This window comes from Protopterus annectens, chromosome 9.part0 (assembly GCF_019279795.1).
Source record: "Protopterus annectens isolate FY-2018-M chromosome 9.part0, PAN1.0, whole genome shotgun sequence".
Taxonomy (NCBI): Eukaryota; Metazoa; Chordata; order Ceratodontiformes; family Protopteridae; genus Protopterus; species Protopterus annectens.
Genome location: NC_056743.1, coordinates 1,052,013,532 through 1,052,028,721, shown reverse-complemented (window position 1 = coordinate 1,052,028,721; position 15,190 = coordinate 1,052,013,532). Strand labels below are relative to the sequence as shown.

The window sequence follows — 15,190 nt, the reverse complement described above, 5'->3', positions numbered from 1 at the left end:
TAAATAAACATAAAAAAGTAAACAGAATGACTTATAACTATGAAATGGCACTTTATTAAATAAAATAAAAAAACAATAAAAAACTTGCGTAACTGCTATTGTCTTCAAGATTCAGACTTCATTAGTCTTTGAAATTAAATTTAACCATAGTTTTTTAATTAAGTAAAAGTGACATAAGAAAATAACCAATCAAATAAAAGGGTAAAATGACAAGGCACTAAATGCACTAATTTTAAATGTTTGATTTTTTATGTGTTAGAAATGGTCAAACCTGACATTAGGGCAGTGATGCTAAACATTTACTGTGTAGCAAAGAATATAAATGCCATGGAAATGTCAGGTTTGGTATTGAATAAACAAAGATTAAAAGATTAATTTGTGAGTTAAATACGTATCGAGTAGTTCACTCTTTTGTTTGATTGGTTGCTTTTTATGATGCCACTTTGAATTACAGAGTTAGAGAGAGATAGCCTTACATTATTTTGCATAAGTATAATCCAGAAATGGGCCAAATAAGGAAATGTTGGGACATTTGCATGTTTCCCCACATCCATTGAGAGACAACAGTGCTAAACCCAGGGTGAATTTGCAGTTAGTCATCCATTCTTCCAAATTACAATTGAATAGAGTAAGAAAAGTACTTTGCTTTATGTTGACTAGAAGATGGTTTCCTAGAAGTGGTATTCTCTGTGATGCATACCATTGCATTCAAAATATTCTATTTATTTTGCAAAAGAATTGAGATCCCTTGAGTAGATGTTTATGATACAAACTGAACTTACAAATCTGTAATAGGTCCAAAACAGGTACTTAAACTCAATGCAAAAAAATGTATTATCCTCCCTTTCAGTAAGGGCAATATTCTGGCTAACTACCAGATCAATAGAAACAACCTAAGCATGCACTCAGTGGTGAAAGACCTGGGCACACAGGTTGGCAGCAACCTTATCTTTGATCACCATGTCTCCACAGTGGTAAGAAGGGCATTCTATATTGCTCATCTCATAAGTAATGGCATTGCCTCCAGAAAAAAAGAAGTTATAACCTTCCGGTACTCTTTACTCATCAGACCAATAATTGAGTACAATGTCCCTTTTGGTATGTACCTTTCCAAAAATGTTCCTCACAAGGAGAATTCAAGGTCTTCAGCATCTGTCCTAAGTGGATCGGCTGAAATCACTGTCACTTTACTCCATTTATACAGACTACTCAGAGCCAATCTCTGCCTTGCGTATAAGGCAAGCTCTGACTCTGCTTTATGGGAAATGCTCCATATCCATAAGTCCAATGGCTCATGGGTTACTCTGTCTAAAGACCTTAACCTGGTATGTGACATTACTAGAACCTGCTAGAGGGTCGGATGTGTCTCCCAGAGATTACCACACCTGTGGAACAGACTCCCAATTCATGTAAAGCAAAGCACCTCTTTGGACCTCCTCAAGCGCAATCTGAACAATTTGATGGGTAACCACAAATTCACCATGGGGGGTTCTACCTGTGTCTCTTTTGGACAATGACAATAGGTGCTGACTGTGGAAACAAGGGCAGATCTTGGCTAGGCTTGTAAGGGCCCTAGGGCCATTGGCATAGTAACTTCCTATGATCCTATGATCCTATGACTGTTAAAGCTCTACAGGTGAAGAGTAAGTCACCTCTCAGTAGCCTGTATGATATCAAGAAGAGAGATAACGCTTTGTGGTGGCCTACATATTTTTTTTTATTTACGCCCTTCTTTTTTTATGGGAAAGCACTGCGGTCATTCCACTTATGACAAGTATTTATACAGGAACATACTGAAAGAAGCATTATACTCAATGATTGGTCTAAGAATCAGGCCACCTCTCAGTAGCCTATATGATATTAAGAAGAGGGGCAAGGAACAAGGCTTTCAGATGGTCTGCATAGTTTTTATGATTTAGGCCCTTTGTGTGTGTGTGTGTGTGTGTGTGTGTGTGTGTGTGTGTGTGTGTGTGTGTGTGTGTGTGTGTGTGTGTGTGTATGTGTGTACCTGTGTCTGAAAGCACTGTGATCATTCCTGCTGTGACAAGTGCTTGACATTATGCTCAGTGATCAACCTAATGAGTATCGAGTACAGTGAAATGATTACATACCTAGGTCTTGGTGCAGTACCTTTAAATATAAGCTGTGTGATGAAAAAGGACTTCCTGACAATAGCAGATAAATGGTAATCAATGGGCAAATTATACTGCATTAACTATAATTTCTGCTTTTTGTTTTTCATTGATCTGCAACAGCTACTTACTACTCCAGTTTCTTCTTATCTTTTCCAGATGCAGTATGGCTACATTATACTATATGCAAATGTATTTTGCTTTGCATTCATCTTTATTGATTTTCCTATAACATCTTTCACCAGGGCTGTGCCTGAAGTTGGCCCAGTGAGAGCTATGCACTACCCTAGTAAACATAATAAATTAATAAATAAATAAATATTGTTATTGAAGTCCTCAGGGCTTCATTAACAATACGATAAGTTCTTATAAGCCATGACTTACCATATCAGTGAAAACCCAATCAATGTATGGCATTGCTCTCTCTAAACTTAATCCTGCATTAACTCTTCTAATGTTTTTCAATACTTCTGCAGCCATTCAAATGATTAATTCTTTTTCATTAGCTGCCCTCTACAATTCTGCAATAGTACTAAATTGTTTGAGAAATCTTTTTTACCACCTTTAATAACTTCACATTTCAATAATAATACAGATACACATTCAGTTATAGAAAAGAATAAGAAGTTATGTACCTACCATAACGTTCCATGTTAGTTGTCTTCTTCTCACCTTCTTTCTTGCTGGATGGGTTCAGAGCCGATCCTCTGCTCCGACTCGGCCTATACTATGGCTCGAGAGCTATTTTTTACCGGCTCGAGGCAGCCCTATATCCCACAATACCATGCGCTAACTCCCCAGATCTCGTTTGGCAGCTAACACATAGCATAGAATTTTTTGTTACCAACAAAAAAACAATATATATATAAACAGTCTCCCTGGCAGTAGTAGTCATGATATGGGAACCTTGGAAAAAGGGGCAACATCATGAAATAGAAAGATCTCAGTACCTTCAAGTCTGTCTAGGCTAGGGGGCAGGAGGGAGGGGCCTTAAGAAAGAAGGCGAGAAGAAGACAACTAACATGGAACGTTATGGTAGGTACATAACTTCTTAATGTTAAGTTGTCATTCTCGCCTTCATTCTTGCTGGATGGGACAGCGTCCCTAGCACCTTGGTCCTGGGTGGCTCAACGGAACAGACTCCTGAGTACAGTGGAACCAAAGTCAGCTCTATTTCTGGAGGCTATATCCAGTTTGTAATGGGTAATAAAGGTATGTTGAGAAGCCCAAGTAGCTGCTGCACAAATGGCATCTAAAGGTAACCTTGCTTGAAAGGCTGTTGAAGTTGATAGCGCCCTGGTTGAATGAGCCTTAGGTTTTGAAGGAAGTTGTTTATGTCTCAACTCGTAGATAAAGGTAATGATGGAAGCTAACCATCTGGAAAGGATTACCTTTGAAACTGGAAGTCCTTTCCTCCCATCAGCATAAGAAAGGAAGAGCTTTTTCTGACTTCCTGAATTGTTTTGTTCTGTCTAGATAATACCGCAATTGGCGATGAACATCCAAGGAATGTAGTTTCTGTTCAGCCCGGTTTGAATAATTTGGGAAGAAAACCGGCAAGTGAATAGTGTGATTCAGATTTGATTCACAAGAAACTTTAGGTAGAAAGGAAGGGTTTGTTTTGAGAGCTACTCTGTCTTTATGAAAGACCAAATAAGGGGAACGGGTAGACAAGGCTTGAAGCTCCGACACTCTTCCGGCAGAAGTTATAGCCACCAAAAACAGAGTCTTCCAAGAGAGGAGCTTGAGGGAACAAGAAGCTGCAGGCTCAAAGGGAGGAAGAATTAGTGAAGATAACACTAAATTCAGGTCCCATTGTGGAGGAGGATCCTTAATGGGAGGTCTGAGTAAGAAAATGCCCTTGAGGAAAGCTTTACAGAGTTTATGGGACATAATACTGGTTTCCGAAAGTCCTACATGGAAATTGGCAATGGCAGCTAGTTGAACTCTGACAGTGGCTGCCAATGAACCTGCATGAAAAAGCTCTGCCAGAAAATCAAGAACTTTGTGAATTGGAGCATTAAAAGGGTCTAAGGACCTAGCTTGTGCCCAGAAAGAAAAACGCTTCCATTTGCTCGCATAAGTCTTCCTGATATTAGACTTATGGGAGGGCAAGAATAATGTCGTGGACAGGAAGAGAAATGAAGGGAAGCCTGGCTATGGTTGGAAGTGGAGCAACCAAGCTGTGAGGTTGCGGGACTGAAGAGACTGGTGCAGCTTGCCCGTCAGATGGGTCAAAAGATCTGGAAATGGTTCCAGATGCCAGGGCTGTTCCAGAAGGCATCGGTGCAGGAACGGAAACCATACTTGTCGAGGCCAGTAAGGAGCAATGAGGATCATTTTGGATCTCAATGCGGTTGCTTTCTGAATTAACTTTGGGATCAACGGAAAAGGGGGAAAAGCGTATAGAAGACCCCGAGGCCAATTGTGGACTACAGCGTGTCTGGGGGGGTGGCCTGGTAGAGGGAAGAGAGTGAAGAAGTCGAGGCACTTGCTGTTTTGAGGTGTTGCAAAAAGGTCGCAGCAAGGCTGGCCCCACTTCTGGAAAATTCTCTCTGCTACCACTTGATTTAGAGACCACTCGTGAGGCATGAGAATTGTTCTGCTCAATCTGTCCGCTATGACGTTGGATCTCCTGGGGATGTGCATTGCTATCAGAAACTGTTGAGAGGAGATTGCCCACTGCCAAAGTCTGAGTGCTTCTCGACATAGGGGGTAGGACTTTGTTCCACCCTGCTTGTTTATGTACCACACTACCGACATATTGTCCGTTTGAACTGCTATAGTGCCCATGGGAAGAGAGTCCTGAAGGGCTCGCAACAATAAAAGCACTGCTCTCATCTCTAGGACATTTATGTGCAGGTGGCATTCTAATTGTTGCCACGTGCCCTGGACAGTCCTGCCCTGATAATGCCCCCCCACCCGATCAGGGAGGCATCCGTTGTCACTGTGGCAACTGGAGGGGGAAGAACAAAGGGTCTGCCCTGAAGAAGTTGAGGGGAGACCATCCACCAGGCGAGGTGCTTCTTGCAAGTCAGGGTTATCAAGATGTTGTGAGTCATAAGAAGTTGTTGGTAGGACCACTGAGAGAAAAGCATCCACTGAAGAATTCTCATGTGGAAGCGGGCTAAGGGAAGAAGGGGAATCGCCGCTGCCATGAGGCCCAATGTTTTCAGTACTAACTTGACTTGAACTTTGTTGGACTGAATCAGAAGGTGGACATTCTGCCGTATATCTATCACTCTCTGAGGTGTTAAAGTTGCAGACATTTCTGTGGTGTTTAACACGGCGCCTATGAAGTTTATACATTGACAAGGTGATAAGAAGGATTTTGCAAAATTTATGGAAAAACCTAACTTGTTGCAAATGTGAATGGTGTAATCTCTGGTTATGATAAGATGCTGCTTGGTGGTAGCGGTAATGAGCCAGTCGTCTAAATATGGAAACACCTGGAATCCTTTTTGTCTCAGGTGAGCTGTGACCACTGCCAAACATTTGGTGAACACCCGGGGGGCTGTGGTGAGACCAAAGGGCAGGGCTCTGAATTGGTAATGACTGGCTCCCAGCCGAAAGCGGAGAAACTTCCTTGAGCTCCTGTGTATCTTTATGTGATAGTACACGTCCTGTAGGTCTAACGAGCACATCCAGTTGTCTCTGCCCAAGAAGGGCAGAATGGACTGCAGCGTTACCATCTGAAATTTTGTCTTCTGCACAGATTTGTTCAGTCTGCTGAGATCCAAAATGGTTCTCCAGTCTCCTGTCTTTTTTGGTACCAAAAAGAACCTGGAGTAGATTCCGGATCCTAGCTGGTCTGCTGGGACTGCCTGGATGACTCTTTTTTTTTTTTTAACAGCTTTTCTATTTCCAGCTGTGCCTGACCCTTTTGTCTGGGTGGTACATCTGGGAGGGGTCTTGGCAAGTGGTTTGGAGGGGAAATGAAGGGGATTTTGTAACCCTCAGATATGATCAACTGTACCCAATTGTCTTGAGAGAGGGATTGCCAGGCTTCCGGGTATAGAGATAATCTTCCCCCGACTGCCTCCGAAGGTGGACAGTCGGGCAGCTTCTCAGGGATGCTGAAAGGGTTGGTCAGGGAAGGACTCCCTGGAACCCTGGTTCTGTGGACCCCCTCTGCCCCTGGGGCAGTGTCTATTGTTGTCCCCCCCCTGCCTCTAGGGGGAATTTCACCACATGCGGCGGGCGCGACTCCCTGTGGTTTACGGAACCACATCTTTCCACCCCTCTGACCTTTGGGGTATGGTCTAGATGGTGTGGAAAAGTGGACTCCCACGGCAGAGAGAGTCTTACCATCTTGCTCGCACCTGGTGAGGGTATTCTTCACCTGAGGTCCAAACAATTCTGAACCATCAAAGAGGGTGTTGGTGAAGAACGCCTTGAAGGGATCAGCAAAATTACAGAGTCACATCCAGGCATGATGTCTCAACGCAACACCTGTGCCTGCGGCCCTACTCGCTCCATCGGCTGCATAAGAGATAAGCCGCATGGAGGAATTGGCAATGGAATTCAGGGTAGCCAGCTGGGAGTTAATCTTGTCCTGATACCCCGCAGCAGAAGGATCCTGTACAGTTTCACCCAGTTCTTTGAGCAAATCTCTCTGAAGGCAGGTGAAATGACATAAATAGTTCAGCGATCGCATAGCAAAGGTCGCTGAAGCAAATGTCCACTTACCGTACCTGTCCATGGTCCTGGACTCTTTGTTAGGAGGATGAACAGGTACAGAAGGATCAGCTAATTCCTTCTTATTGGCGGCTGCTACCACCATAGCATCTACCGTGACACCTTTGGTGAGAAATGGCTTGTCCACCGGAGCAGAAATAAATTTTGAAGGCCTCCTAGGGGTAGGTTCCATGGAGTCAGGAGCTGCCCATGCCTTTCTGGCCACCACTTCCATCAGTGGATCGAAAGGGGGGGACACCCAGGAGGTGGAAGGGCGAGATCCAAAGGCATCAAGGTAAACCGACTCGTCCTCGGAGGGTTTGAGTGTGGACCAATTCCCCCTCTGTTTCAGGATGTCTAGTATGTCTGAAAAGGAGACATCTTCAGAGGCGGATCTGGGGAGCCCTCTGACTCATCCAAGTCGGTGTCCGAGGTTAGAGACTCAGGGGAGTCTACGTGCTTCCTCTTGCACTTTTTTTTCCTAGGTGGCTCTCCTGAAGCTTCAGGAGAGGCCTCGGAGGAGGATGAGACACCCAAAGTGGGTACCCTATGCGTTGGATCTCTGCTATCAGTTGCAAGAGGATGGCCAGAGACTGTAACAGGCACTGTAAAGGGAGGAGCTGAAGAACCCAACCTTGGAGCGGACACTGGATCCAGCATGCTCCTCATCACCTCGAAAGCCCCCCTATCAGGCACAGAAGACAGTCCCGGCTCCGAAGACACCAGAACCGCCCCCGGCACCGACAGAGAAGGCTCCAAGAATGATGTCGGGGCCGAACTAACCAGAGCCAATGCTCCAAGAGGGAAAGCAGGGTCGGACAAGGGTCCGATGCTACTCGCCCCCTCGGAGCCGACAATGGAGTCTTGGCGCCCGGACTTCTCCATGGAAGGTACCAATGAAGAAGTCAGAGCCAACTACACCGGAGCCGAAGGTGGAAGTATCGGCTCCAACGTGGGCAAGGTTATGGTTCCAACAAACTCCGGCTCCGAACTCGACTGGAGAGTCGGAGGAGGAATCGAAGGCGGCACCGAGGGAGCCACAGTCTGGTGAGACAGGCTTTGGAGCATTTGGGCCAGTGCCTGAGATTTTATGAGTCTACTAACCACCCTCTCGATATCGTGGTCGGAAAGCCTAGACGACCTGGAGGAATGAGTCCTATGACTCCGCTCCGATAGAAGGGGTGATCTTGGAGCCGATCGGACGGACTCTAATGAAGAAGATCTAGAGCGCTTGCGCGCTGATGTCGGCTCCGATACAGGTTTCAGAGCGGGTACGATCTTGCTCGCATCGGCTCCGACTGGAGCTGATGTTGGAGCAATCTCAGTTTCGCCAGCCCTCGACTCAGAAACTGGAGCCGAGGGCTTGGCGGGCTTAGACGACTTCGCCGAGCCAGACTTGGATGGGGAGTCATTGAGCTTCAATAAGCCCCTCAAAATAAGCTTATTACGATGCTCCTGCAGGACTCTTGAACTAAATCCGTGGCAGATGGAACAAGAGTCCTGCAGGTGCAAAGGTCCCAAGCAGTAGACGCAAGAAGTGTGACCGTCTGTCAGACACATTTTCTGACAGCACGAGTCACACTTCTTGAATCCCAAGACCTTAGCGTCTTTGGACATTGTTACCCTAAAGACAGTAACACAGTCAGCACACACACTCACTCGACTTTCACACAAGGGGGAGTTAAAGGGGCTGACTAAAACAACAACTCACACACACAATAAGGGGGAGAGTAAACAAAAAACTAAAGCCCGTAGGCCCGATTATAAAAATTAACTAAAGGGGTGGGTAGGGCTTAACGAAAAATTACTAATAAGTAATTAGGTAAAACAATATCAATAGGGAACTAATCTAAAAAAAACTAACCTCAAGTTTAGGAAGAATTTGCTGAAATTTCTTTTATTGACCTGAGCCGGCAAAAAAAGGCAACCTCACAGCAAAGCGGCAAACGAGATCTGGGGAGTTAGCGCATGGTATTGTGGGATATAGGGCTGCCTCGAGCTGGTAAAAAATAGCTTTCAAGCTATAGTATAGGCCGAGTCGGAGCCGAGGATCGGCTCCGAACCCATCCAGCAAGAATGAAGGCGAGAATGACAACTTAACATAACAAACCATTTTAAACTTTTTTCATTAACTTTATACATTATACATTATGCATTATACATTATACATTATATATGTTTTTGTTTAATAAGTAACATTCACTCTAATATTACATAAATTCTTCAATTCCTACTTTCCCTTAAATTTCTTTTCTCCCCTCCTGAATATTATTCTGCATTCACTGGTCCCACAAATTCCACTTATTTCTATGATAATTATACTGAGGTTAAAAGTTTAAAATTTACTGAATACAGACTCTTTAACTTAGTTGCAAGAAACTTAGTATGTGCATATGCATGACAGTAAAAATGGTACCAGTTGTGAATCAGAAGCATTATAATGAAAAAAATTAAAGAACTCAGAAGATTCACTGGCACCAATGAAGGGTATCCTTCTGCCCCTCTGTAGACTGAGTTTGATAAGCCAACTCAGATATCAGGGTGCCAGATAAAGAAGGAAGGGAGGAATGAGTGGCCAACTCCTGCATGCCCTCTCTATGAAGATGGTGTAGTAGGTATCCTTCTTCATGTACGTATCAGTAGCTGGGAATCACATCCCAAAGCACATGCTGTCCAAACAGTACATGGTAGTAAGCCTATCAGGATGACAGGAGACAGAAAGTGAACACCTATAATCTGTGTGACTGCTCACATGCCATGTGAATACACCTACAAAAAGAGGAAGGTAAAAAATTAAACACCTCGACCATTTGGAGAAAGACAGACAGTGATACATACTTGCAGAATAAGAAATAGTCCAGTATTATAACTATCATCAAATGTGATTTCAAGAATATGTGAGCACAGTTTAAGAGCAGAGATGGTCAACATCTTCAATGACATATGAAATGTTTTTGCACAGAAAGGATGGTAAATGGATTAACTAGCATTTATAAGAAAGTTGTGAATGCATAACACTGAAACAGTTCAACAATATATAGACACATGTAAAGTAATTCTTGTAAAATGTGAAAAAAGTAAGCTATTGTTTCAGAGGTAATCTTAAGCTTATACAACATATAGAATTAGGTCCACAAAGTATGTAAGTCAAATGATCTATAACTGTCATCAAAATCTGTTTCTATGTATTTTCTTTTGAAGAAACTCCCATCTGCTCTGCTGTAAGAAATACACACACACACACACACACACACACACACACACACACACACACACACACACACACACACACAGCCACACACACACCACTATTTTTCATGAAACTTAACCAAGCAGGGCCTTATAGTTATTTCTGTTAAATTTTATCCAGTCCTATATTTAGACAACAATGCCAGTAGATTGACAATTCCAATAGAAAGGCTTATTTGTGAATCATTGGTTGTTTTTGCATGTAACTTTGATATGGGTACTTATACAGATTCACTTAGTTTCACATTCAGGGGTTATATGATATTTGAACACCTAGACTAGGAAGGCGACTGGATAGTGGCATTTCTTACAGCAAGGAAACTGGCCCTGGAATAATAGGGTCTAGTCCTAATGTCCATGGCACTTGAACATTTTCAAATCTAGAATACAGGAATCTGTTCTAAAGCTTACTAGCTAGCTTTGTGAGTTGTGTGATTCATTGCACAATACCTACTACTCTCTTTTCTATTTGTCTTTAGAATGGGATGAGTGCATCGCTCTGGCTGGGATGCTTGTTTCTTATTTCTTTGCAAAGAACACATGCACAGCTTGACCAGGCAGATGGTAAGTAGAGCACTGAATATAAGTCTATAGGATATCGAATATAAATCTATGTAGTCATGAATAACAAAGCAAAGCTAGTTCTGTTCCTTTTGTCCAGTGTCTGTTGAACACAGGTTTCAATTTCACATTGTAAAGAAGAAACTGTAAGCTTCATTTCATAATAAATTACCTGAATTCCAACACTTAACTAGTATGTACTTCTATAAAGACTGCTTTGGATTGTGCTTTTGCTAACCCTTTTTTAAAAGAAAGCATTCGGTACACTAACCGCAAGTCCTGTCTCAGTTTGTTTAAGAAAGGCACAGAAAAAGACCATTCTGTTTCACTGCAAGGGGTACTGGTGAACTAAAGTAAAGAACATGTACAATTATATACTGAAGGAAACACAAGGGGGTTGTAATACAAAATATAAGTAATGGCAGAAAATGTGCCGGCAGCAGGCGAGTAGAAAGGAAACCATGCTGCACATACAGTGAGAATATTCCAGATCTAGTTATTGTGTACTGTCTGTGCCTAAAAAACAGCAGACAGAACTCTGTATCTTGTAAATGACAGATAAACTAAAGTACATTAAAACCAAAGGAAAAGCAAAGGCGTGTACTGAAAAAAAACAGTGAAAATATGAACATTAAGAGGTTTGAGCAAGAGGAATAATGGATAGATACCTGGTGAATCTGGGCATACTGGGGCAATGCAGCAATTGCCTCATGTACACAGACAACCCTCTCCTCCTACCACCCAACACTACAACCTGTGAGAGATGCACTTACATAGCCAAAATGGAAGCAAAGCTCTCTCCACCCAAGATTGTGCTAAACAGTCAAGAGGAGAAGGTTAACACCCACACTAAACCTCAAGCAACACATAGCCCTTCTAAACCCACACCACCAACACCCACATATAGCAACACTAAATCCACATATGCAGAAGCCCTTAACTGTAACCTGCCCAAGCAACAAAGACCTCTGAAGCTGAAACGCAAACAAACACCAATCACAACCAATGTGTCACATGGTTCACAACACCAGTGTGCCACCCAGCAACAGCCCCTAAGGCAAGACAATGTACCTAACACTTTAGTCATAGGTGACTCTATAGTCCAGCACACTGATGTCCCTCTCACCAGGTTGAATAAGGAAAAAATTACAGTCAGCTGCCTGTCGGGTGCCAGGATCCGCCACATAACGCATGCACTCAAGTCACTCCACAACAAGTACAAATATGACTCTGTCATTGTCCATGTTGGAGTGAATGACTTGAGACGTACCAACCTGGACTACATGAAAAGAGACATGGAAGAGCTCTCGGATCATGTGGCCCAGGCAGGTATGACCCTAGCCCTGAGTAGCATCCTGCCTTCGCCCAGAATGATACCACAATATAAGGATAAAATGATTGACTTCAACAATTGGCTAAGCTTATGGTGTCATTCAAAGGGGATCCAGTATCTGTCTGCCTGGGATAACATGACTGACAGACCACGATGCTTTGCCAGAGATGGTCTGCACCTGTCGCCCCTGGGATTCAGGTTACTGGCTAAGGCTCTTGCCACCCTATAGTGCCTTTTTTAGGCAAACTTCAAAGGACAAAACCACCACCGTAACAGGTACAAGCATGCAAAATCTGAAGGTAATGCTACTCAATGCTAGAAGTCTAAACCTCAAAATGCACTCTCTCGAGGCACTCCTAAAAATGGAGAACATCGATATCTGTGCAGTAACTGAGACCTGGTTCAAGGACCCAGAGAGCACCCCTGCAATACCAGGCTACAACTCTTACCACACTTTTCGGCCACCAAACCAGGACCGAAACACTAAAGGTGGAGGAGTGTCAATATTCACCAAGGATATTCACACCACCAGGCTAGTTGGCCAACACAATGTGTCTGAAATTCTCCAAGTGCAACTAACACTAGGTAAGACTGCAATCCAAATTGTAGCTTGCTACAGATCCCCCACCATACCCAAAGATTCTCACTACACCTTTCTAAACATACTGGAAAATATTAAGATAGAACCAAACACCCTAATACTGGGTGATTTTAACTACCCTGCCATTAACTGGGAAAACTACTCATGTCCCAACACCTTTGTGCAACGGTTCTTGGAATTCATAAATTCCAACGCCCTGGATCAACTAATCCAAAGTCCCACCAGGGGCTCCAATATCCTAGACCTGGTCATTACCAACATGGGAAATCAATGCTCCATACCTATGGTCACCCCCTCGTTTGTCAGGTCTGACCATAAGCTAATCACCCTTAACATCCACACCCCACCCCACCCCCAGTAAAGAAACCACCATAAAAACTTCTCCAAAGCCAACTTCATGCTACTCAAGTCAGAAGTGACAAACTTCATGACACCCATGCAGACGGAACTGAAAGTTCAACTGCTGAATCCTACACTAAGGCACTGTACGAGCACATCCACTCATGCATGAATCGTGCCATCCCAAATAGAACCAACATGCTCTCATCCTAAAAAGGACGACATTCTGGGGGTCCCCTGCACTAAACAAACTTTACAACAAAAGGAAGAAACTTTTGGAGAAGAGAGGAAAATCCCAGGATTCAAAAACTCCTTACTAGCCTCACTAAGAAACTGAGATGCCTCATAAAATCCTCCAAAGCTAGTTATGAAAATAAAATTGCCAAAGATTCCAAAGACAACCACAAAGCATTCTATAACTATGTCAAGAATCTAAATGGCAATGCTCAGATCTGCTCTGAGCTAAAACAGAATGGCATTAAATATACTGATCCAAAGGATATTGCCAATATCCTGGCAGATCGATTCAGTGCCAACTTCACCCCCTCTCACCCCTAAATGGCCCATCTCAATACCGGAAGATTGCCAAATTCCAGTAATAACGGCCACACAGGTACAAAACGCACTCTCTAAAGCCAAGAATACAGCATCCATGGGACCAGATGACATCCCGGGCTGTGTACTACATGAACTACAATATGAACTGGCACCTCACCTAAGTGTCATGTTTAATCATAGCCTCACCTCAGGTTTCGTGCCCACTGAGTGGCGCAAAGCTACAGTTATCCCAATCCACAAGGGGGGATCCACCTTGGATCCCAGAAACTACCGTCCCATCAGTCTGACAAGCCTTATCTGCAAGGCCATGGAGCGTATTATCATGGAACTTATAAACAAAGACATTGGCAACCTTCAAACACTGGACCCCATCCAGTTTGGGTTCGTGAAGGGCTGATCTTGTCTCCTGAACCTGATTGACTTCTTTGAATCAGTCTCCAGAGCCATGGACAAGGGTAAGGTGGTCCACACAGCCTATCTAGACCTTGCCAAGGCCTTTGACACCATCCCCCACTCTGGAATCATAGATAAACTTACTAAGTTGGGCATTAATCTCTATGTCACCCAATGGGTTGCTAAATGGCTTACTGATAGAACCCACACTGTAAAAGTAGCCGACTCCAAATCCAGCTCCAGACAAGTGACAAGTGGAGTACCTCAGGGTTCAGTCCTGGGCGCTCTTGTTTGGCATCTACTTCTCTGAAGTACAGGTCAACACTAAGGGACTCTGGCTAACAAAGTTTGCAGATGACTGCAAACTGGGAGCCATTATTGAATCCCAAATGATATGGATACTCTACAAAAGGGCCTTACAGAAACAGATGCTTGGTGCCAGAGCCATGGGCTCAAGCTCAATGCCAAGAAATGTATTGTTATCCCCTTTGGGAAAAAACATGTATCCATGAATTACCATATAGGTGGCAGTACACTAAACACAGAAAGTATGATAAGAGACTTAGGGACACAGGTGGACAGTGGTCTCACCTTTGATAACCACATCGCCACAACAGTCAGGAAATCCTTCTATGTGGCACACCTCATCACGAAGGGCTTTTCATCCAGAAAAAAGGAGGTCATTGTCCCACTGTACTCATCCCTCATTAGACCCATTATAGAATACAACGCCCCATTTGGTATGTACCTCTCAAGACATCTGCAACAACTGGAAAGGCCTCAGAAATACCTCACTAAAAGAATCACAGGCCTAAAGCAGATGCCCTACGCTGACCACCTTAAAAACTCCAGCTATACTCTGTCACATATCGTCTACTCAGAGGCGATCTCTGCTTAACATACAAGGCCATGTCAAACCCAGAGCTGTTGGACATGCTACACTTAAAGAAATCCCAATCCCTCAGAGCTACACGCTCCAGGGATCTAAACCTTGTCATCACAATAAACAAAACATGCTGGAGGGATAGGTTCCTGACCCAGAGACTCCCCAGACTCTGGAATAGACTGCCCATACATGTCAAGCAGAGCGCCTCTTTGGACCTCTTCAAGAGGAACCTTGACGATTGGATGGGAGAAAGGAAATTCACCCAGGGGATCACGTCAGTCACCCTGCTAGACAGGGGTCCAGGAAAGTAAATAATGTGGGAAGAAATAGCCAGGGAATTGTTATGGCTAGGCTTGTATAGGCCCTAGGGCTGATAGCCTAGTACCAAACTATGAACCTATGAACCTATGAACCTAGGGATGAAATCCAAATAAATATAACAGGTGGGTGAGGGTAAATGA

The 15,190-nt window shown here is 43.7% G+C and overlaps 1 protein-coding gene across 1 annotated transcript in view; it reads left to right on the top strand.

Moving 5' to 3' along the window:
* The window catches only part of ITGB7 (integrin subunit beta 7), a 603,012-nt gene that overhangs the window by 337,247 nt on the left and 250,575 nt on the right, over nt 1-15,190 (top strand). The window contains exon 2 of the mRNA XM_044083856.1: nt 10,538-10,622. Coding sequence (XP_043939791.1) covers nt 10,538-10,622 — 85 coding nt within the window. The remainder of the gene's footprint in view (nt 1-10,537; nt 10,623-15,190) is intronic.